General features: G+C 36.9%; 1 protein-coding gene across 50 annotated transcripts in view; it reads right to left on the reverse strand.

Moving 5' to 3' along the window:
- LOC137503854 (titin homolog) overlaps nucleotides 1-25,838 on the reverse strand; it is a 1,065,379-nt gene that overhangs the window by 492,902 nt on the left and 546,639 nt on the right. For 48 of the 50 annotated variants that reach the window (XM_068231415.1, XM_068231409.1, XM_068231432.1 and 45 more), the window contains 3 exons: nucleotides 22,441-22,506; nucleotides 19,482-19,526; nucleotides 17,907-17,957 (listed from right to left, as the gene is read on the reverse strand). In XM_068231415.1, coding sequence (XP_068087516.1) covers nucleotides 17,907-17,957; nucleotides 19,482-19,526; nucleotides 22,441-22,506 — 162 coding nt within the window. The remainder of the gene's footprint in view (nucleotides 1-17,906; nucleotides 17,958-19,481; nucleotides 19,527-22,440; nucleotides 22,507-25,838) is intronic. The other 2 variants (XM_068231449.1, XM_068231438.1) reach the window with 1 other exon arrangement.

Raw genomic sequence — 25,838 nt, forward strand, 5'->3', positions numbered from 1 at the left:
CTATAGATGATCAGTATATATATGTGCTTTTTATTTCTATAGCTCCAACTTCTTCTGTAGCACTGTACATAGTACAAAAGAAAAAGTTGGGAGCATGGACACATGAGGTGTTCAACACTCTGTTCAATCAAGATATCCAGCAATTTATCTAATTTTTATCTTGGAACAAACACATTATAGTAGAATGCTACTTATAAGAGACTATAATACTGTTTTCAAATTTCAGTTTTAGCCTTTGGACAATCTCCAGCAATCAAATTATTAGAGCAAACTAATGACCTAATGACATAGTTATTTAATCACAGTATCAGAATGAAATTAAAATCATTCTATAGTGAGTCCAAGCATTTGAGTCTATAGTTATAGCCTAAAGCAAAAGTGTTAAAAAAAACTACAGTTCACTTGCTGTTTCTTAACCTGATAATCTGCTCTACCTTCTACAAAGCTATTTCAGAAGTGCAGGGAAATTAAATTATAATAACACTATGATTTAGCATAGTCTACCTAGACTTTTACTGCCTTCCACATCATCATTCCTTACTCCTCCTTCCTGATGACTCATGCTGTCTACTTTTCCTGGAAATTCAGAATGGATAATCAGAAGGGGGTAGCAAGAGATGTGACCATGTCAGTGCAAGCTGCATTGGCCTACTCAGTTTTTATCCTTTTTTTGTTTAGTTTGAGAAATACCTTCAGGATAAAAAAAACACAAAAAAATAACCTTGGCTTTCATTAAACAAATAAGTAGCAGGCCTTTTCTGCAAAGTGCCTTAAAATAGTGTTTGACTTTGATTACTTGAGTTATTTACTATCTGTAAATAAATTACTGCTGCTTTACATACACATAAACACACACACATGCCTGTTTTTTTTTCAAATTTCCTTGCATTTCCATTTCAAACACATAAATACAACTGCTTCTAAAGAATGGAGCAATGTGATTCTCACAGCTCCCAACATATACTTTATAGTTAACTGTTATGCATAATGTTTTTCAAGTATGTTCAGTGATTTCACTGGAGGCAGGTTATTTCACTAGGGACTGATGCTAACAAAAGAAAAGAAGAAATGTAATGTTGTACAATGTTATCTGTAGATGTAATTTTTTTGTATCTTCCCTTATTTTAACAATCAACACATTACATTATTTTTGTCAGAAAGGTGGAATTACATCGTATAGTATAAGGAATAATACAAAAATATTTGTTGGCGTGATACATGAAATGATGAAAATTCTGTGTTAGATAAAGAACACAATTCAACAGTAAACATGTTCACTTCACTCACACAGATATGTCACAATTAGTAACTATATTGTATTTGTAATAAAATATATTTAGTTCATTGAAAGCAAATTGTCTGGTCTCCTCTATTCCTCAATCCCCATTAAACTCTTACATTATTTTCTTTTTTCACTTGTTTATTCCTCCTCTTCTTTTTGCCTTTTTTTCTTACTATTATGCCAGTTCCTTCTTTGTCTCCCCTCACCCACTAAATTTCTCCCAAATTTTATCATATGACTCTTCAATGTGATTAACTAACATAGAATGTAGTACTATAAAAAGGTTTTTGATAACAGGATGGATTTTAATCTTGCTTACTATTATTCATGAATGAATGTCTTCTTTAAGAAAAATATGTACTGATCCAGGACTGAACTGTGCTACTCAAAGCCTTTAGCTACTGGTTAATTAATTAGATATCAGCAGTAACTGACTTAGTTATTTAGAAGTTCTGTATCTTCCTGGGCCAGTGAAAATGTATATGCTGGGAGGATTTTTGCTTACCACAACTTGCCACTACAGATGGTAAGTTCAAGGAAGATACAGATAATTACAGACAAAGAATCTAATGTACTAAGTAATACTTCTTGCCTCCTCTACCGATACTCCCCCCTTGTGGCTGTGAAGCAGAAAACATCAGGAGGATTTATTATTGTTATTATTTAGTACTTATATAGCTCTGACATCTTATGCAGCGCTGTACAGAGTATATATTGTCTTCTCACTTAACTGTCCCTCGGGGGAGCTCACAATCTAATCCCTACTGTAGTCTTATGTCTATGTATGTATTGTGTAGTGTATGTATCATAGTCTAGGGCCAATTGTAGGGGGAAGCCAATTAACTTATCTGTATGTTTTTGGGATGTGAGAGGAAATTGGAGTGGCGGAGGAAACCCATGCAGACACAGGGATGTAGAGGGGCATGGAGCTCTGACACCAGAGGCAGCCATCAAGATGAGTTAATCCCCACTGCCATGACATATGTCAACTAATGCTGCTTAGTTTCACTTTAGACGAAACTGAATTTCACTCCACCCGCTCATTCTTTGTACTAAGTAGGTAAGAGATCCGGCTTTGATAATCATTTTTATGTTGCATACAGGTCAATCCAACACAGAAATGGTTGGTGCAGGATCAATCCCATGCCGTGAGTACTCTATTAACTTCAACGTGGAACCAAACACGGCTGCACTAAAACTATCTCAGTATTGTAGAAGAAGGCCTTATTTTTTACTTTTTGAGAGGTGGTAGAGATATGGGTTAGATATTGGGGAGGAGAGACTGCTAGGACATGGATGGAGTTACAGTAGGGGAAGGTTGCTTTTTACTTTTTTGGGGGGAGGGGTGCTAGAAAATGGAGGGAAATTAGTAACGGTATTTTATGTTCACAATTTTGGGGTGATTGTTAGGATTGGGAGGGAGAGAAATAGTTTTTTATATGTTAGGAGAGAAATAACTGACTGTTAAGACAGGAAGAATTAGTATGCTAATTGGTCTGGTGTCAACAGAAGCTGTATTCCTAAAATACAGAATATGTATGAACATAAACTTGTTCCTTGTTAGATATTGGAGCAATAAATGTGTGACATTTTACCAGACAAAAAATACAATGAAAATACTTTATTTAACAGGATTTCAAATGTTACATTGTCTATTCAATAAACAGACATCAAACGTAAAACACTCTCTCCTTCTTGGAGCCACGAGTAGAAATGTCCTCTGGTGAGGTCCAGGTATGATGAAACACTTTGGACACACAAGCGCAGCAGAAACTAAGGAGCATTCACACTGCCGTTGCCAATATTCTTGGTGCTTTCTGGAGATATGCTGGAAGTGACATGATAGGAAATGATGTGGATCCAAGAGGGAGGTAGGCAGATCAAAATGTTTAATTTCCATACATTAAACACACATTTCCAACCAAAAATTAGTTACACACATGTAATTATTTGGTAAATAGCACACAAGTAAAACATGTAGTAAACGATAAGTATAGGCGCTATAGTCACACAGATGAGTAAATGGATAGATGAGCTGCTAGAGGTAGCTAATCCACAATGGTCAAACAGTAAAAGTAGTGAAATCATTAGCACTGCATCAAGTATACCGATTTCCCACATTCTGAAAGGATGTTTCCTGCAGCAACCAGTGGTCAAGCAACACATACAAAGCAGGTGCCAGAGATATAAACTGGGGTGAGCTATTGTCTTAAAGTAAAGCAAAGTTCTTTTTTAATTTCCTTCAATTAAACACTGGGTGTGGAGAGTGCGGAATTACTGTAAAACTGCAATACGCACTTTGTCATGTGCTGACACATAAAAGTATGCATAAGAGTGCATAAGAGTCCTGCGTGCAAGTACCAAGCAACTAAAGTTGCTGTATTCAAAGTTTTGTTGATGGAAATAAAAAACGTACAACTTACAAAAGTTGATCTCAGTTTATATCTCTGTGGTGGTGGCTACTTTGTATGTGTTGTTTGACCACTGGTGGCTGCAGGAAACATCTGTTCAGAGTGTGAGAAATCAGTATACTTCATGCAACACTGAGAATTTTACTACGTTTACACATGTAAAACACACAACTATTATCACATACAGGATGGATACAGTGGGATGCAAAAGTTTGGGCAACCTTGTTAATCATCATGATTTTCCTATATAAACCATTGGTTGTTACGATAAAACATGTTAGTTAAATATATCATATAGGAGACACACACAGTGACATTTGAGAAGTGAAATGAAGTTTATTGGATTTACAGAAAGTGTGCAATAACTGTTGAAATAAAATTAGGCAGGTGCATAAATGTGGGCACTGTTGTCATTTTATTGATTCCAAAACATTTAGAACCAATTATTGGAACTCAAATTGGCTTGGTAAGCTCAGTGACCCCTGACCTACATACACAGGTGAATACAATTATGAGAAAGAGTATTTAAGGGGGTCAATTGTAAGTTTTCCTCCCCTTTTAATTTTCTCTGAAGAGTAGCAACATGGGGGTCTCAAAACAACTCTCAAATGACCTGAAGACAAAGATTGTTCACCATCATGGTTTAGGGGAAGAATACAGAAAACTGTCTTTCAGATTTTAGCTGTTTCCACAGTTAGGAACATATTGAGGAAATGGAAGACCACAGGATCAGTTCAAGTTAGGGCTCAAAGTGGCAGGCCAAGGAAAATCTCGGATAGACAGAAACGACGAATGGTGAGAACAGTCAGAGTCAACCCACAGATCAGCATCAAAGGCCTACAACATCATCTTGCTGCAGATGGAGTCACTGTGCATCGTTCAACCATTTGGCGCACTTTACACAAGGAAATTTTGTATGCTAGAGTGATGCAGAGGAAGCCTTTTCTCTGCCCACAGCACAAACAGAGCCACTTGAGGTATGCTAAAGCACATTTGGACAAGCCAGCTTGATTTTGAAATAAGGTGCTGTGCACTGATGAAACTAAAATTGAGTTATTTGGGCATAACATGGGGTGTTATGCATGGAGGAAAAACAACACAGCATTCCAAGAAAAACACCTGCTACCTACAATAAAATATTGTGATGTTTCAATCATGCTGTGGGACTGTGTGGCCAGTGCAGGGATTGGGAATCTTGTCAAAGTTGAGGGACGCATGGATTCCACTCATTACCAGCAGATTCTGGATACCAATGTCCAGGAATCAGTGACAATGCTGAAGCTGCGCTGAGGCTGGATCGTTCAACAAGACAACAACCCTAAATACACTAAAGGCATTCATGCAAAGGAACAAGTACAACATTCTGGAATGGCCATCTCAGTCCCCAGACCTGAATATAATTGAAAATCTGTAGTGTGAGTTAAAGAGAGCTGACCATGCTCAGAAGCTATCAAACCTTATTGAACTAGAGATGTTTTGTAAAGAGGAATGGTCCAAAATACCTTCAACCAGAATCCAAACTCTCATTGGAACCTACAGGAAGTGTTAAAGGGGAACTTCAGCCTAAACAAACATACTGTTATTAAATTACATTAAATTACATTAGTTATGTTAATTAGAATAGATAGGTAATATAAGCTTTTACACACTCTGTTTTAAAAGAACAAGCAAATGTTTGTGATTCATGGGGGCTGCCATCTTTGTCATGGGGGCAGCCATCTTTTTGGTTTAAAGGAGGTGACAGGGAGCATGAGGCACAGTTCCAACTGTCCTGTGTCCTGATAACCCCTCCCAGCTGCACACACTAGGCTTCAAATGTCAAATTCAAAATGTAAAAAAAAAAATTGCCCCAAAACAGCAGAACGAGAACAACAAGATCAGAGATCCCATCATGCTTTGCACAGCATAAGGGGAAAACTGCCTGGGCAGTTTTCTTCTGTGCAGCTAAAAATGAGGCTTCTATAAGAGAAACAAAGTTCTGATGCTGTGAAACTGTTAAAGAAACACCAGGGCCCATATGCAATTCATTTTTTCACCTGACTTATCTCCTTGGAGATAATTTACATATTCTCTTTAAACTAAATATTCAGCGTTTTACAATTGAAAAAGTACACAAAAGTTGGGGAAAAAGTACTATCAAATTTATTTTGAGTATTTTCTTGCTTGCTGGTGGCTTAAACCGCATTTTATGACAAGTTGTAAAAATATCACCTAGGTGAAAACTCAGGAGAAAAAGTTAATTGCATATGGGCCCAGGCCTTTTCAGTGCTGCTGAGTCGATTTTTAGTCTGGAGGTTCACTTTAAGAGGCTGTCATTTCTGCAAGAGGAGAATCTACTAAATATTGATTTGATTTCTTTGTTGTGGTGTCCAAATTTATGCACCTGCCTAATTTTGTTTAAACAATTATTGCACACTTCCTGTAAATACAATAAACTTCATTTCACTTCTCAAATATCACTGTGTGTGTCTTTTATATGATATATTTAACTGACATTTTTTATCGTAACCACCAACAATTTATACAGGAAAATCATGGCGATTAACAACATTGCCCAAACTTTTGCATCCCACTGTATATGGACCCAAATGGGTTTGATAATCTTGGGTCCATATTGAGTCTTGGGTCTCATCCATTTATTATCTTATGAGCATACTCTTTTGTATCTTTATTGCACTTTCTCAACTCAAATCAATAATGTTCAATTCTGATATCTTGTATTCATGGAATGCTGACTATACAGCTTGCCTTTTTAAAAATAATTCATAATAATGCTTACTAATAAAGGAAGTGGATAATTGCTGCAACTGGAGACCAAGAGGTTTAATGGCTGCATGTGGGGAGTAGGGTAATGTTTTGATAAAAATTGATTTTAAAAATGAAAAGGGAAAATGGCTTTTAAACTGTCATTTTCTGAGTTTAACAATGTTTTTCCTTTGTATTTTTAAAATCAGTTTTATCAAAAACTACAAGGTCTTTTAGAAAAATCCACCCACTATTCTCATTAAAGAGGAACTTCCGCCTAAACAAACATACTGTCATTAAGTTACATTAGTTATTAAAACAGATAGGTAATATAATCTCTTACCCACCCTGTTTTAAAAGAACAGGCAAATGTTTGATTTCATGAGGGCAGCCATCTTTTTGGTTGAAAGCTGGTGACAGGAAGCATGAGACACAGTTCCAACTGTCCTGTGTAATGATCCCCCCCTCCCGGTTGCTAGGCAACGTGAATAACAACATAGGAAATCCTATCATGCTTTGCACAGCATCAGGGAAAAAAAGCTCGGGCAGTTTTCTTTGATGGGTGGAGCTTAGCTAAAAATGCAGCTAAAAATGATGCTTTGGTAAGAAAAACAAAGTTCTGATGCTGTGAAATTGATAGAGAAACACCAGGCCTTTTCAGTGCAGCTGAGTAGATTTTTAGTCCGGAGGTTCATATTTAACATATAGAGCAATTTTGGTGTCAGTAGCATGTATGGGGGCTTTGCTATTCACTACTAAATTTGGCACAAAATGACGTGAAAATTGAATTGCGTGAATATGGAAAATTAGAAATGATTTTAATTACAGATTAAATTAATTATGATTTTTCCCAAAATTGTGCACTACAATTTTGCATTGTTATTGCTAATTTTGATGCAAAATTATGTCTAAGCGAAATTTGTGCTCACCACTAGTGTGCATTGTTTAAAAGTAAATAAAGATGTCAGCCTAAATATCCCTCCCACCTTGGGTTCCCTTTAAATGTGATATGACAGCTTGCATTTCTATTTTTTTTTTATAAACAGGCTTCAGGGTGTCCAAAAGTGTTCTTTATGACTTACATCAGACAACATACAACTGGCTCTATCAAAAATCAGCAGAAAGTGTACTTGATTGACCTTATTCCAAGCTGCACACGATTTGATTTAGAACACACCTGAACTAAATGAAAACATGATGTGGCCAAAACTGTGGTTTCTTCTAGCCCACTATAATTTTCATGACCTCTCAGTTTCACTGGCCTCCCCATCTCCATCATGCTGCTGTTTCCCATTTTTAAAAGCTGTGACTGGGCTGTTGCAGCCACAGGGCATGCTCTGTCTTTTCCACACACACCTTCAATGGCCAGGAGCATTCTGTGCATGGCTCAAGAACAAATGTAATATACAGTAATATATACATGTGTATGTTAGTACCTCTTACTCATTCGTACAAAGGCTCCAAAGCAAAACATACATACCATGAAAAAATAAATTGGTTCACTATGTTCTCATGTGACTCAGAAAAGAACTGAAAATGTATGCTGCCTAATATACCATTTCTAAGGGTTGTTTTATACTAGAAAGGAGTTGCTGAATTTTATGATTCATTTCAGATTGCATGCAAATCGAAAAACACAATCTGCTCTGGATCAATAACGGGATTGATTTTTTTCTAGATCATTACTGCACAAAATTGATCCTGTTATTGATCGAGAGCTGGTTTTACTGGGCAGTAGTCTAAAACAGTTTTGAACATTTCAGGCCTTGAAGGCCAAAGGGACTGGGCGATGTGTTTTGAAATAGTCAGCATTGTCCTCAGTTGTGCCCTGAACACCCATCCACCATGTGATGTCATGCCTGCACTGCTGCATCCAACTGAAAACTTTTCTGCCAAAATCATCTTTTCATCCCTAGTGTCATCAGAACATGGTAGTGTAACATGCCTATGTTAATCTTGCAACCAATCATACTGCATTGGGGCAATATTTGTCTTTACTCAGTTGCTGAAGTTTGACCCTTAAATCAAAGTAACTATATACAGGCAAAATCCAGCATATCTCTTTATGAAAAAGAGAATTTTAAAATGTTATAATATCATTCACAGGGTGTATCCCAGCTCTTAAGAAAAACAGAAGTTTGTCTTCTTAAAACAGAAGATATTTGCAATTATTCAGGTTGGAGTGAGCTCTGAGGTGTCCCACAGTGCATCACTGCTGAATATGCAAATCATCTCTTTGTGGTCCCTGATAGCTAAAATAAAATATACCTTGCCTTGACACACATAAAGCTAGTGTATACATGTAGCACCTCCATTTTTTTCCTTTTGCTCTGTGTTTGATTTCCCTGCTCCTGTCAGTTGTCTTGGTGCCTCAGCTTAGCAATACCTTCCCTTACAACTGCTCAAGCTTTCCAGTGCCCCTATAGTGTTTCCTCAGGTGTGTAGAGTCCCATATTGTGTGTCTCACAGGGATTGCTAACCACGAAAAGATACTCTGACTACACAGTCAGTACTTAGAGGAACCATTGTGAGATACAGTAACTAATGAGAGATAGGCTGTTGAGAGAGACACCTTGACTAAAGCACAGTGACAACGGGAACTCAACTGATGTAGTAAATACTTTTTGAACATATTGCTGCATTACCTTCAACTTTTTTCCATTTTATTAATTTTAATTATATTTAATCACACCTTGGCGCCTCTTTTCTCCCCTCTTATCATTCTTACATAAATTGGGATTTTTTTTTCAAATATTGACAAATATGAGGCTGGAACAGAAAGGAAAAAGGATCACACTAATAGGAGATAAAACCATAGGGCTTGGTACTTGTTGTTCAGGAACAGGATCAGCACTTACTTATATCACAATGACAGGGACTTAGACTAATCACACTGACAGGAACCACAACTGAACTGAAAGAGACATGGACTGCACTGACAAAGCAAAGGACAGGGACTGAGAACACTGTGAAACATACAGATCACACTATGACATAGGCCTGTATACTTGCTTCCAGATGCACCAGCATCTTCTCTGCTATACAGGTCACTCTCTGTGTCAACAAATTCCCACCTATAGCTTTCCATCCTCCAACCTACTGTTCAATTACTCAGCATGCTCAATTGTTTCCTCAGGCACTAGTCAATTGGTCAGGGTACCATGGTCAGGAGTAAACATTGTGTGTATTGACAGCTGGAAAACTCTGCTCTAGCAGATAGTATAATTATGGATATCAACCTGAGATAAAACATGTCCTCAATATTGGGATGAGATATGAAATAAAAACAATTTTGTAAGTAGTTCTATCCTGTGTACACCTATTGTTCTTGCTTCTTTGAGTAATTGTATTATAGTAGGATAATAATAGTAATACAAATACAGTTATTTCATATTGCAGAGTAAACAGTATTCTGCAACAATACAGGTGAATAATCTGATTACAATATTAAAAACAAACAAGCAAAAAAATAAATAAACAGTACGCAGCTGTGGCATTGGGTGGCATTTGTAGATCCTCAATCTCACACTGGGTATTAATTAACTATTTACCAGCTATCATGAGATGATAAGCCCAAGCGAATACTTGCTACTTTATAACCATGTATACTGTAAAGACTCTCCCCCTCCAACACATTCAAGAAAGCCCTCAAAACCCACCGGATCAAGGTGGTCTATCCACCCCCCTACCATGCAGTAACTCTCTGCTGAATACTTATTCTACTGTGCTACCTAGTGTGTCCATACCCCCTCCCATTAGATTATAAGCCTTTGGCAGAGTCCTCCCTTCCCTAGTGTATTCTACATGATTGTGTGCTCCCTTCTTATGACTACCTTGTGCTTGAGTTACTGGACCTACCTAAACAGTCCCAAATCGCATTATCATGTCTCTTGTATCCTGTTTGCCTTGTATAACTTTGTCCTAAATTATATAACCTTGTTATGTTATATCTGCCAACCTTTGTACCATTGTATGTATTTATTGTCCAGCACTGTATAATATGTTAGCACTTTATAGCTATAATAAAATAATAATAATAAATACATTTTTAAAAGCTACCCATGTTTTCCTCTCTGAGATGCTAACTAGCCACTATTCAATAAAGCACAGGGTGGGTAGCAGAAGAAATTTGAAAAAAGGGGTATGTGTCTCCACCCACTGCTAAGAAAACCAACTTACCTGGCATTCAGTATTAGGGCAGTACCTTGTAAGGATAGACATATCTCTCACAAAATAACTTTTTCCCAGTGTTAGAGGACAAAGGATCGTTCAGTATGTCTTTGTTCCCCAAGGGCTGTGTTACACCAAGAGCACTTTAAAGCCCTTTTCTGATTGCCCAGATTTTGAAAATCTTTTAGACCATGAATTCCCGATGGCAGTGTCACACCAGAGTGAACAATTTTGCTCACACCAGAGAGAATTGTTTTGCTCACACCAGAGAGAATTGTTTTGCTCACACCAGAGAGAATCATTTTAACAAGCTCGCAAAGCGCTGCATGTAGCAATATTTCAGTGATAGCAATAGTGTTGTAAGCATAGACAATCAAAATCAATGGGAATTGTGTGATTGCAATTAGTGTTTATGATGCAATTGTGATGACATTGTGATTACGATTACTGATATGCGGTATGAAACAGCCCTAACCAGCTGTTGGGGTAATGCAATTGGTGGCTTAATGTTACTATTTGTGCTCCTTTTATTATGAATTTGCATGCCATAATATCCAAACCCACCAAGGAAAGTAAGTAAAGTGGGTCTCTTTCAGATTTATTTATTCACACAAAGTGTACCCACATGGAATTAAAGCCCAATTAATCCCAAGACTGAAAAAGTCAATTTTAATAGGCATCAGAATGATACCCAAATATGACCGGTATACAGAGGAAGAGTGGTGGTCTGGTGGACAGCATACTATTATTGTGGGCCAAACATGCCAAGGCAATAATGTTTGTTTACTTTTCCTCGGAATCAGCTGATGAGCAAGTTAACCAGTTGTAACTATTTTACAACCGAAGTAGAAAAAACAATAGGTATTTGATTCAATTTACTACAATCCCTGAAAACAAGGAGAAACCTGGTGGCAACATGAACAGACAGGACTTCAAGTTCACAAAAAAAAAAAAAAAAGACGGTGAGCTCTGATAGACCTCAATCAGCTAAAAGGAAACTATCAAGCAGGAGAATTCTTAAGCCGGCATAGAAAGGTGCACTGATGCAACAAGGCAGAGATGCACATGTTTGTCTTTTTTATTTTTTTTCAATTTGGAAAGTTTAGTTTTGTAGATAATACACTAATCTACATGGTTGCTATGAGTTTGCTTTGCTGAATTTGGGGTTTAGTTGAATTTAAGAAGAACATGAAAAACTCACATACCTGGATTTAAAATAAATTATATTTTCATGGTTACTCAGCAACAGCGTTTAGATATGCTCATGGGTCGTGTTTATTATCTTAGTATTGAGAACCTCACTAAATTTGATCTTGTTTGGGATAATTGGAAATCATACAGACAATTATGTGTGTATTGCATGTTATCCTCCTTTCCTGGGCATTTTGTACTCCCTGGACCCCGCTTTCTTTTGTCTAGGACATCAGGATCCATGTACTATACTGTTTTGTTTGGTTTTTATTACTTTGTTCTGTTCTTTTTCTCAATTTTTTTTCAACGCAGGATGGAAGAGTCTTGGATACAGTATGGTATTTATATGGACTTTGTGTGTACAGTGATCCCTGGAATATCAGTAGGGTGGTTTTAGTCCCCCATTTTCCAGGTTGATCTGTTCTGTATGCCCTTGTTTCTACTCTCCTCTCATGCTCTTCCCACCACTTATATATGTTTTATTTAGGCCTATCGTTTTGGGCCAAGTTTATTTGATTGCTGTTCTTTATACTGTATGTTCAGTGTTTAACTTTTGGTTTAATACAGCATTCTTAATAACAATATATATATATATATATATATATATATATATATATATATATATATATATATATATATATATATATTTTAACGGACTGACTGCTGACCTAGGCAGTGCACCATCATACATATACACATAAGAACCAAATTGCTTGATATTTCTTTTCCTTACTACTTTTTCCTTTCTTTATCTTTGTTTTCTTTCCTCTACCTGGATCCTCATTATTTGTTAATCACTATTATGCTTAAAATATATATTATTATGGAAATGACTAGATAAAAGAGAATGAATTATGGCTGTAAGATTATGTGGATATACAACTTGTTATGGTAATCCTGTAAAAAACTGTTTGTTGAAAATGGAAGATAAAAATAACTTAAAAAATAAATTATATTTATTGTATTCAAGTTTATGTATGTTTGACTACTGTGTAAAACTATAGTAAATTACTGTTTTTTTTCTGTGCTCTTTTTTCCTTACCGATTCCAATGATTTGGTGACAAGAAGGTAGCATATTGGGGCAACAGCTGTTTATTTCTATTCATGTATGTCCATTAAGTAAATCCATAGTAAATGGTAATTTCAATTTTTCTATATGTTTTTATCTAATTTGTTTATGTGCTCTTCTATCTTTCCTTACTGATTACAATGGATTAGTGGCAGGAAAGAAGCAAATACAGATGCTGGGGCAACATTTCTTTAATCAACCTAGAAGATCATAGTTGAAAAATATAAAATAGACAGTTGAGAATAATGGAGTTATTTCTGGGGACATAAAATAAGTATATTTCTATAAATTTTCCCTAGAAGAATGTGTGCCCCAGTGCCATGTGCAGTAGACATATTTGTTTGCAGCCCAGTAATATCAGGACTTTTTTCCCAACTCCCCCGGACATGTAAGCTACTTAGCACCTATTTCTAACCAAGCGGTAGTCCTTTAGACACACACATAAGCAAACACACACTACCTCTGGTATGAAAGCCATGTAATACGCAAAGTCACTATTTCTCTGCAGTCTTCTGGCCAAAAATGTAAAAATACATTTTATGCAAAATAATTAGAAGATATTATTACTGAAAGTCAAAAGAATATGCAAAAAAGGGAAAAGGAAAAAGAGAGGAAAAGTATTGCTTATAATAATTCTGAGATATTTTATTATTTAATGCATAATAGTACTGTGCAGCTGCAGCAAGCAAGCAAGCCATGAGATCAACACATTTAGTGTTTATTTGGCACTAGAATTAAGAAAACATGATTAAGTGCCCCACTGCATTCAGCCTAATTATTGGCAATGTGACAGCCACTGATCTGAATTATGACTTGGCTTAATTTATTCCTGAAAGCCAGTGCTTTGTCTTTTGATGCAAGGCAGAAGCTTATTGTTATGTAGCATCAACCAATAAGTTGCAGAGATGATCCAAATGATTTATTATCTTATTTAGAGAAAGCATAAGCAAGTCATCACTTGTTATATCATCAGGGTGACTTTATTTTACAGACCACTGTAAATTTGCTTGAAAACTCAATTCTGTTGAAAGGTTTTTAGAAGGCATTTATTTTCCACTGTAATTAATCATGTACCCAATATCTAGTACTGCCATGAAGCAGATTTAGTGAGGTATTTACAGCTACAAATAGGAAGATGGCTGAAACTGGCTAGTGAAATGCAGAAGGGATGTTTTAATAGGATGTTTGAACTTTATTTTATTTTTGTAACATACATTAAAGTGAACCTTAACCTTGAGCAACAACAACCCAAAAAAATTCTCTTAAGTTTTTTCTTAGGAGACAATTTTTCAGCTTCTATTTAGAATAACTTTTCAGTAATGAAAAAGTACCAAAAAGTAGCTGAAATAGTACTACTAAAACTATTTTAAATATTTTCCTGCTTGCTAGTGATTTAAAAGGCATCTTATTAACAAGTTTGGAAATATCACTTAGGAGAAAACTCAGGATGAAAAAGTTTATTGCATATTGGCCCATATTTTCTAGCAGTTTAAGATAAATTATATATTGAGTAAGCTCCGGAGTCATTGGAAGGTAAACTAAATAGAATTAGACACAGGGTAAATGTAATTATGTCACAAGTAAACTAGCACAAAGCCTGGTTATGACAGATTCTTAATTAGAATGAATATGGACAATTGGTCCACTAGGATTACTGTATGATGCAGTCTCAAGATGGATGAGTACATAAAGAACACAGTGGTATATTTTTAGTAAAAGGGAGGAAATTTATTTGTATCAGTTTCTGCTCTGATGAACTGTCACTATCACAGCCTCTCAATGGTCAGTATGTGTGAGTAGTTGTATTGTATGACTGTGATCTTGACAGCACCACCTACAGTTTGTTCTTGGGTTGTGGGAGAAAACTGGAGCACCCCACACAAACACATGGAGAACTTACTAACTCCATACAGATAAAGTCCTTGTGAGAACTGAAATCAGGACCTCAGTGCTGTAAGGCAAAAGTGCTAATTGTTTAATCATCATGAATTTGTAAGACACGCTACTGGGCTTGTTTACATTCACATGATCAGCAAAGCAACCATACTGAAAAATGAGCATGAAATAGCTTGTGTTCAATATCAATTCAATATATAAATACATAATAGGAATTTTTTTTTTTTTTTGCACAAAACAGTACAAAGCATTCAACTCTGCGTTACATTCAGGACACAATTCAGGAAAAATAAAGCTTTAAAAAGAAGGCAATATAGATGTATTACAGGTTTGCACCTGTTTCAGTCTTACAGATTTTACCACATTTTATAATTCAGATTTAGAGCAGTTAAATGCAATCTTAAATGCATTCAGGTCTTGCATATAGTGGCCCATATGCATTTCACTTTTTTCACAGCAGTTTTCTCTTAGGAGAAATACTTTTTATCTTCTGTGTAAAATAATTTTTCAGCACTTAATAAATACCAAGTAGGTAAAAAAAAGTACAGTCAAAATTATTCTGATTATTGTCTAGCTTGCTGGTGGCTTAAAGGGCATTTTATTGATAAGGTGTGAAAATATTGCCTAGGAGAAAACTTAAAAAAAAAAAGTTCATTGCATATAGGCCAATATGTACAAACACAAGCTGGATATGGTTCAGATCACATATGAGATATACATGTTGTGAAGAGTTTCAGGGATTTATACCCCTCATAGCTGTCATATGTGAAGAATGTCACCAGTGAGGAAATTTGAAATCCAAAAAGCCTTAACTGCATAAAAGTTGTTTGAGTAGGCTAAACTGCACACCACCTCATCTCCACATCACCTCACATTAAAATAATGATGCATTTATTATCATAGTCATAGTCAGTAGATATACTGCGCTTAATTTATCAGTGAATTATTTTTTTTCCAGTGTGGTTTTTTTTTTGCCTTTTTAGCTCTTGGACCTCTTGGGGTCTCATACATATACGTCTTATGTCATTATTTGAACGAGATTCTTAAGGTACCTATTAACAGTGAAATCTCCAAAACAATGGACCGTATATACAAACGATCAAATTGGTTATGGTTAATGGTGTCAACGAATGCAAATAATCCTTTTATCAATTGTTTCATGTATACAATGTCTTAATGATTCTTTTAGTTTGATCAGATTGCATATAATTTTTCCCTCTGTTGGTGGACCCGAACGATCATTCCAATCAAGCAATCGGATTAGCTGGTTGATCACTTAAAAAATTGAATTGTTAATGGGCATCTTTACATACAACACATCTATACTTAAAACAGATAAACACGTAAAACGCCATAAGGAGTATTTTTTATATTTGAAAAGTGTTGCATCTGAGAAATAAGGCAATTTATAAATTTGGCATCAACGTTTTAGTAATCCTGTTTCGTACAACAAGGCTTAGTGTACAGATGCCCCAAAGTAGAATAAAAACGTTTAAAAACCATCTAAAAGAGGGGGATGTTCAGGTGGACTTACCACCCTCAAAAATATAAAACTCAATTGAGTCACAATATATCAATACAAACATTTTTAATTGAACTCCACTTAGTGCAACGCGTTTCGCAGGTGTGGTCCTGCTTCATCAGGCAAACAGGAGTATAACTCAATGGGTCTAAATGCAGAAGTGAGCGCCCCAGAGGCGCTCACTTCTGCATTTAGACCCATTGAGTTATACTCCTGTACACCAAGCCTTGCTGAAATCTTGATTCCACCCTCGGTGGAGGGGTGCTACCCCGTTTCCTATCTACAGAGAGCGACATCTTAAAAACCTGAGTGGGGTCAGGTTCTAATACTCCCCACCTGCACTTGGAGTGGTTGCCTATGGGTAACCCATGTTTGTGAGTATATCTAAATATTTTGCTTTTAACCACAACCAACTTAACAATACTACACCATATTGGGCTCTCGATTTCTCTTTGTTCTTCCAAGCTATTTCCTACAACAGTGTTGCTAATCTTTTGCATTTCCCTTAAGAAATCACTTATTTTAGGCATTTGTAAAGTTTATTATAGTCTGCAAATGTACAGTCGATGGAGTGTCATATTTTGAAGGGGAATTACAGGCACATGTATTGTTATTGTGTAGGACCTCCTATTTGGCAATTGCATACCTATGTAAAAAAAAAGGCCTTTTTAAGTCATTAAAATCTCAGTTATGAGATGTTGACTGTCCATTCCCTCCTACATGCATATCTGAGGAGGAAAAGCACTGTGTTCTAAATTCAAGACACACTCTACAGTTATTTATAGGAAATAAAATAGATGGTCTTTTATGATGCAGGGCTTAACCTGGTAGTCTTACATATGAAAAAGATCAGCCAGAAGTCACATGATCACAGTGTTAGTGGCTTATTCATGTTATTTTCAAAACAATTTGCTTATGAGTGGATTACTGCCTGCTAGGATGGGGAGTGGATGAGCAAATCTGTAATTAATGTCTGGAAGTCATCTTTTAGGCCTCTTTCACAGTGGGACGTTGTGTTTTATGCTATGTTAAAGTCGCACAACGTGCCCCTAACACAGCGCATGTAGGTTATGAAATTGGACGTTATTTTGCACTGCGTTATGTGTCTCTTGGTGCACCGTTTTCATCGCATACTGATGGAATGAAAACAGCACATGCATTACATAAAAAACCACATTACTGAGCATGTACAACACACAACGCAGCAAATTTATTGCTAAACGCACAGCATGCAGCACTTTCTAAATATTGCTACACGCTACACACACCGCAACATGTGCACTACGAATGTCACACAGACTTTGTATTGCTGTGCACTAGTCTGTGCTACAAATTTTTATAACGTACGACTTTAACATCCCACTGTGAAAGAGGCCTTAAAGTTAATACTTAAGGCCTGTTCTGGAATAATTGCCTGCTCTAAAGTAATGTCTTCTCAGATATAGTGATAACCTGTATTTGCAAAAAAAACCTAAAAGAAAATGTAAATGTACCAAATACAACGAATCTCTATAATGTCTTCGAGAAAATACTTTTTTTTCTCTGCTGGCTGATGAATTGTAATTTATTTTTAATGAATCTTTTCATTAAAAAGCCAAAGCCAAAAGCTGTAACTGTACCTTGTCTTGCTGCCTTTATTACTTCCTGTTCTTGTTCCTTTGTCAGTCCATCTGAAATAAAAATATAAGACCTGAGCATACACAACATTGCTGCTATTATTATTATAGTTGTGAATCATAAATAACTGAAATTGAAAAAATATAAAAAAAAATCATACTTTAAAACCTACACCTCCATTAATGTCTCTTTGCAGTGTTTGCACAGCAGGATAATTTGTGTCTTATGTGTTTCAAAAATTGGATTCCAAAGATATTTTGATCAAGTTCAATATTGTCAGTACTATGAGGCCCTCCAATAGAGATTACTTCATTTTTGCAAATTGTAGCATACCCCTTTTCTTATGATTTACAAATCTCATTAGCAGTAAGGCCTTTATGTTCACACAGGTGTCCTTAGGTGTTTTGGGCAAATGCTTTTCTGCAAGTGTGCAGAAAAGCTTTGGCAGTTTTCAGCAGCAATCAGCCTTTTTGATACCTGCTGGGGGACAGAGGTGCGGCGGTAAGTGACACTGGAAGAAACCTGTTGGCTCCAGGGTCAGCTCAAATAACAGGAAAAATGGGGAGAAAAATGCAGTGCAAACAACAGTAAATGGCTATACCAGTGCTGCCCATTCACTTATATGAATTGTGTGCAAGTGTCCATGTGAACTGGTCCTTAACAATGGAAATGCAGTCTAATACATAAGAAAATATACATTCATAAATAATGGACCTAAAAATCTACAAAGTTTGCTGCTTTAATTTTTATGATGGTAATTTTCATACACTCCAGATTGTTATGAAGAGAGAGCAGATGAATTAAAAAGTCATTCTTTGCCATGAAAATGAACTTAATTGCTCCAAAAAAATAATTTCCACTGTATTTCATCACTGCCACAAAAAGACCTGCTGATACTGGCGTAACAATAGGGGATGCGACCCCTGCCCCCGCAGGGAGGCCCGGGGCCCGCTCGGGGCCATTTTGGGAGGCTGGAGGGGTTGCAGCATGAGGGGAAAGCCATGACCACAGTCGGCGGGGAGGGGGGACTGTCCCCCCCTCCCTCACCTCGGGGCTCTCCCCTCTGCACTCCCCTCCAGCTTAATGAGTGTCCGGGCAGTGGCAGGCAACGGCTGATACATAACTTCCGTCTTCCGTGCGTTCCAGCGTGCATTCCTCACTCTAGTCTCTGACGCGACTTCCTGTTTAATACGCACTTTAATAGCTCTGATATATGACACAATTTTTGTGCCCTTTGTGCATTGCTTGTTCTACTTGGTGGAGCATGAAAGACAGATTTGGCTGCCTGTCATGAGTGTGAGTATACAGGTATGAATAACACTTACAAACAGCAAGTATAGATTGAGAGGCACATGGGGACTGGCAGGCATCTGCCTGTAAACTCGCAGTCATGGCAGGCTGGCTTTCATGCACCACCCTGTAGAAATATGTCAATTCAAATGTCTTTTTTTGGGAGATGAGAACAAATGTCTTTTTTGGAGATGAGAACATACAGATAAATGGTTATGAAATCTTCCTCATTAATCTATGCCCTAACCTTGTTACTACATTAGAATTTTATATGAAAAAATAATTACCTTTCAAAATGGATTCAACAGATATTGCTTTAAGGGCTTCAGTTTCTAAAAATGAAGAAAATTTAGTTACACAATTATTATGAATTTAAGCTTATTGACAAAGTCACATAGCAATTATTTCCTCCTTTTCTAATTTTTTGTATTTGTTTTTCTTATAAAGACAATGTAGTACTGAATACAAATTGGTAGGAATAGATTTAGGCTTGGTTCCCAGTGCACAGTTACGTTGCGTCATAACAGAGGTTTTTGAACCTAGAATAGCGCACAGCAATGAAAAGTAAAGACGATGTTCACAGTGCATGTGGTGCTGTTGGTGCATGGTGGAGTTGTTGTTGTTTTTTTTCTAAAAATACTTTTCTTAGCAGCTGTGCAGTGGAGAAATACAACTTTTATGCAATTCAAAATTAGTAATTGAAGATCATGAATTCCTGTCAAAACAATGTTTGCATGTTCAATCAACACTGCATAAATATAGTGTTAAACATGCAGAGCCTTACATTTCAAGTAGTAAATAGCCGTTTCATGCAATGTAGCATTCATGAATAGAAGGACACAAATCATGAAATGGTATTTAAGGGAGCAACGCAGTAAGTGGTCCAAAAGTCTTCCACTTAAATTGCTGCAAAATGCAGCATTGCCTTCTTATTATGGATTTTAAATACACATCAACCATTCCAGCATTTTCAGAAAGCAAAGCATAAATACATGTAATCAGATAATGTGTGCAGCCATGCAAATAATTCATTTACAGCCTTTGTTCTGATATTTGAGAAAACTCATTATTACATGTGATTCAGTAAACATTTGTTGTTTATAGGGCATAATTTCACCCATAAGGTATTTATACATTCAAGATTTTTCTTATAATTAGTAATAACAAGTCATGTGTTTAGCATACTCTTTACAGGATTTAATAAATGTAATGTGTACCTCTGGGGCTTCTTTTTATGCAATAAAAGTAATCTGCTTTTAAACTAGTGGCACATAGAATGTATTGAAAGCATATGTAAAAATGCCAATTACTTGTTTTATTATTATAGAAAGAGAAATACATGACATAGCATTTTTTCTTCACTTTATTGCATTAATCTGCTTTTAGCAGAGACTAGAGAGATCTGTGCGCATTGCCTATTGGGTCTGCCCATCTATGTCTCCCCCCCCCCCCCGGGCCATGCGCTGTAGGCAGGGATTACACTCACTTGTCCACTCATGCTTCTTTCCATATCTTCTCTCCAAAGCCTCTGGTGCTCCTCCCTGAGTATTTTCTCCCATGTCTCACTGAGTTCTGTGAGTTCTGTGACAAGTGCTAGAGGGTGAACACTACAGGCACCACGGCATGTACCTTATAGGACCATTAGAGGCCTCAAGTGTTTGGCCTCTGGCATTTGTGATGTGTCATAGGTGTCCTGGGAAGGAAGAGAAAGAGAGGAACACCCGGTGGTGAGGAGAACAAATCGGAGGAAGCACTGGTGGACACGTGAGTCTGAGCCTCACTGCCTAAGTCACTCATTGCAAAATTGAAAGCTGCTAGTGACACACTGCCAACCCACTCCCCATCAAGGGAATTCTTCCATTTGGCATGATCGACTGGAATAGATACATTTCAGCCAAAAACTGAGCAATCAAAAATGGTTTGCAGCATCAATTTCTACCAGATTCAATCAGATGATATAATTGACCAGATATTGATTATAAAAAAATGACCAGTGTGTATGGCCATCTTTAGAGAAAAACAAACTTTATTCATTCCTTTTTCATTGCACGCCATAGTAGACTACTGATGGTAAGTCTTGGTCTACATCCGTGATGGTAGAATCTTTGTTTTACATTTATTTCTTGTCTTTGTGGAATAACTGTTTTTATGGTTTTTTTTATTTTATTTAGTGGATATCCTTCTTAGTGACAGCCTTTTTGACCTGTCCTCCAGAACCCAGGCTTTTGTGGCAGAGCACCCAAGATGTGAGCCGATAGAAGAAAACCTTCTATGTCTCTAACCCAATTTCAAAAGAAGTCCTGCTGTTTTTTCCTCTTAAAACTACATTTAACATTCTCTCTGAACTAAACATATATTTTAGCTCTTCAGTGAAACAGGAGACACCCAACAAATTCAGGAGAACCTGCAATGAAACTGAAAAAATAGTGGTCCCTAAATTAAAACTTGGTCATAGCATGATGTTAAGAACTAGACTTAAAGAGAAACCGTGACCAATGAGTAGCTGATACCCCCTTTTCCATGAGAAAATGGATCATCAGGGGGATCTGTATGGGTGATATTGTGGTGAAACCCCTCCCACAAGTAACTCTGAGGACCATGGCCCTGGCAGTTTCCTGTCTGTGAATCTTGTTGCATTGTGGGAAATAGCTGTTTACAGCTGTGTCCAACTGCCAAAAAAGCAAGCAGCAGCTACATTACCTGCCAGCAGTAAAAATGTCACCATGTGATAAATGTCAGAATGTAAATCAGGGAAAAGAAAGATTTTACAATGGGCAAACACTGACTAAATCACTTTAACATAATTATTGTAAAAATGAAGCACTTTTTATCACATTATTTTCGCTGGAGTTCCTCTTTAAGCATCCTAAACGAGACCTGTAAAAACACTTGGTTACATGCATTAAAAGAAGCCTAAAATAAATATATCTGTCTGAAAGGGTTTTTGTTTTAGGAAAGCTCAGTGAAATATTGCTACAGTCTCCTAAAAATGTACTTTTTTAGAGAAATACATCCAACTATTATAATTATCAATAAATAAGACTAGAAACTTGTTTGCAACTTTTTATTGATATACTTTTTATTCAAATACGAGGCCATTTTAGCTTGAGTTTCCAAGTCCAAAACCACACTTGAAAACCACACTTAAGTCAAGCAAGTTAGTCATGTACTTCCAAGCAAACACTCAAACATAATAAACTCAGGTTCACACATTAGGCCAATGCCTTAATGAGATAATATACTTACGACCAGTGAGAGCTTCAGACATAATTATGATCACTCCGGGTAAAATACGGCTAGTTCCACATGTGTCTATGAATTGTGCATAATTAATCTTTTTTTAATACAAGTGAAAGTATTAGTACTTTTCCTGTACTGAAATATTTTCTGTAATTAAAAATAGAGACTTATTCTGTCAGACATTGGATACAACAGTAATGATGTCCAACAACAATAACTTATGAAACCAATCAGAAATTACTCTTTGCTGATCCTTTAGTGGGTATAAGTTACTGCAGTTTGACCATCATCACTTCTCTTTGTGCTGCCTGAATGAATATGTTTATAGACATGGAATTTAGCACAGATATTTGTTAAATGGCACATATACTGATGATGGCATTAGTGAATTTATAAAATGTATCCTTTAAATCTGACTTGAGTAGTCACCATTGTCAGAAAAGTTCTACTTGTTTACATGAACTAGTTATGTACTGGTTAGGAATTAATATGCAACTGTTGAAATTTATTATTGAGAAATGTCAAGCGCTAAACAGTTGTCTGAATCCATCTATGTACCCTTCATTGACTTTTAATGTTTCAGTTGTTTGTGAAAAATGACCACAGCTGACCTCCTATCACGGTCTTACAAATTGACATTAAAATAATATTTACTGGCAGAAGGTAAGGAAAGCAAGGAGAAATGCTTTTAGCAGGAGAAAACTGAAGAAGAAAATGTTTACACAACCTTGAAAGAAACATGTTATTTTTGCAAATGTTTGAAAACTGACATGTTTTGCCAAGTGCTACTGCAATATTAAAGTCAAGCCTGATCCTCCTGAAGGCTGCAAAGCAAATGCAACACCCATAAATGTATAAATGTCAAAGCAAAGGTAAATACGGATATATATACAGTATATATATATATATATATATATATATATATATATATATATATATATATATATATATATATATATATATATATATATATATATATATATATATATATAAAAATATATATATATTTCACTTATATGAAATACGCTAATATTTTACCACTCCACTAGGATATGCAGAACCTCATGTGTGGGTATTTATATCTAATGTCTTTCTTTGGATATATACTTTGTTGGGCACACCTTAGTGCCTTACAATACTCCAGTCTGTAAGTAACTGACTTTTTGTCTGTACAACTGTACAATGCAGTTACATTCTCTACATATATTTTCCTAGTTTTTTATTAGATAGTTTTGCATTAAAGGCACCTAAAAATATTCAAAATAAACCCCTCCATAAGGAAGGTTCATAATGCAGTGTGTTGTTGGGGGACAGAGATTGGAATGAGTGTGATTACTTACCTATGGGATGCTGCTGTACAGGATCTGCCATTTTCCCCAGGAGAGACCGCAGCTGTGCCACATTTCCTGGTGAAGGCACACACCTGCAACTGTTGCAATGCATGCTGAGAGACATATTGCAGTAGACGCAGGTGTGTGCCTTTGCTGGGAACTTCAAAATGTGGCACAGATGTGGCCTATCATGGGGAAGATGATGGTTCTTGTATGGAAGAGGGGTCAGAGGAGCTGCACCTTGTAGGTAAGTAATGACTCTCACTCCAACCTGCGTCCCCACAACACTTATGGGAAGGTTCATTTTATATGTTTTAGGTCCAGGTGCTCAGCTGCTTTTAAAAACAATGCTTCTATCAAAATTCCTTTTAATCTTTAACTTTCATTAAATCCTCATTAAAAGAGGTCTAGAAGCTGTAGTGCAGCAACTACGATAAACAGCTGAAACAGCTATGAAGCTACAGGATGCTGGAAGAAGAGCTAGTAGCGGGAAGGAACTTTTCAACTTATGCTGCAGTGATAATATGTTAAAATTATGCTATTCATTTGGTTTAGCCCTTATCAGATCAAATGTCAGGCAAATGTTACATGATAATTATAGTAAAATTATGGGTGCAACATACATCATTTTGATGAATAAGCAGGTCTATTCATTATAAAAGTACAATTTATAAAGGAATCTTTTTCAAGATTGTTACAGGTGTCCTTTAACTGATTGGTAATGCGGTACTATCCTCTACTGCTACTGTGAGCCACAAATGATAGGGTGGATGCAATTTCTAATACATCATAAAATCTGTTGCTCAACTCATACTCTCTCCTCTCCATGTGTTGCTTTTCTCTTTAGACCCCTCTGATAGTTACCCATAAAACAAAGGAAAATTATCTTTTCATTGTATTTACTGCTGCATACAGGGTTTCTCATGCCCTTTACCCTACCTCTGGAACAACTTTCCTCATTTTGTTGGACCCTCAAAAACCCCTGGAAACTTTCAAAGAAAGCCTAAAAGTATACATTTTCAGCCCAACATATAGCCTGGTTCAGGTCATTTAAGGTAGTTACTAATCCACTCTTTTAAAGTGGAATATAACCCTGCATTTCAACTTTGCTCTAAAACATTATTTACAGTATATTATATGCAACCAGCATTTTTTTTTGTACTAGACCAGCATTGGAAGGGTTACACAGAGCTTTAAAGTTCCCGGAGAGAACTGCAGACGCACCCGAAGCTTACATAGATACATTTTGTTTACATAAATGTATCTAAGTGTGGAATGTGACTCACTCTCTCTGACTGAGAAGGAGCTGGAGGACAGCCAAAGAGTGTGTAACATTTCTCACTTGTTACATTCTATTTAGTTAAATGTATCCATCTGAACTTCTGCATATCTCTCCTCGGAACTTTAAACCTCTGTGTTTAACCCTTCCAATGCTGGTCTAGTAAAAAAAAATGCTGGTTGCATATAATAATTCCCGCCGGCAAGGAGGCAGCGCAGAACTTTTTTTTGATTTTTTTTTTTTAAATCATGTAGCGAGCCCAGGGCTCGCTACATGATAGCCGCTGAGCGGCGGCATCCACCCACCCACTCGGATCGCCTTCGGCGATCAGAGTAAGCAGGATATCCCATTCAGAACGGGATTTCCTGCAGGGCTTCCCCGGTCGCCATGGTGATGGGGCGGGATGACGTCACCGATGTCATGGACGTCGGGAGGTCACAGGGAATCCCGATCCTCCCCTCAGCGCTGCCTGGCACTGATTGGCCAGGCTGCGCAGGGGTCTGGGGCGGGGGGGGCAGCCCGGCACGGCGGGTAGCGTCAAATCGGTAGGTAGCGGCGGCGATCGCGTACTACACGCAGCTTGCAAAGTGCCAGCTGCGTGTAGGGAAAAAAATTATGCAAATCGGCCCAGCGAGGCCTGAGAATTTCCTCCTGCGCAGGTTACCCCGAGCTGAGCTCGGGATAACCGGCAAGGAGGGTAAACAAAATCAGACTAATTTCTACCCCCGGTATTCATCCAGTATCTCCTCAAATTACAGACTTGTAAGAAGAGGTCTCATCTTTTTTTGTAATGC

This window comes from Hyperolius riggenbachi, chromosome 4, assembly GCF_040937935.1.
Source record: "Hyperolius riggenbachi isolate aHypRig1 chromosome 4, aHypRig1.pri, whole genome shotgun sequence".
NCBI classification, from domain to species: domain Eukaryota; kingdom Metazoa; phylum Chordata; class Amphibia; order Anura; family Hyperoliidae; genus Hyperolius; species Hyperolius riggenbachi.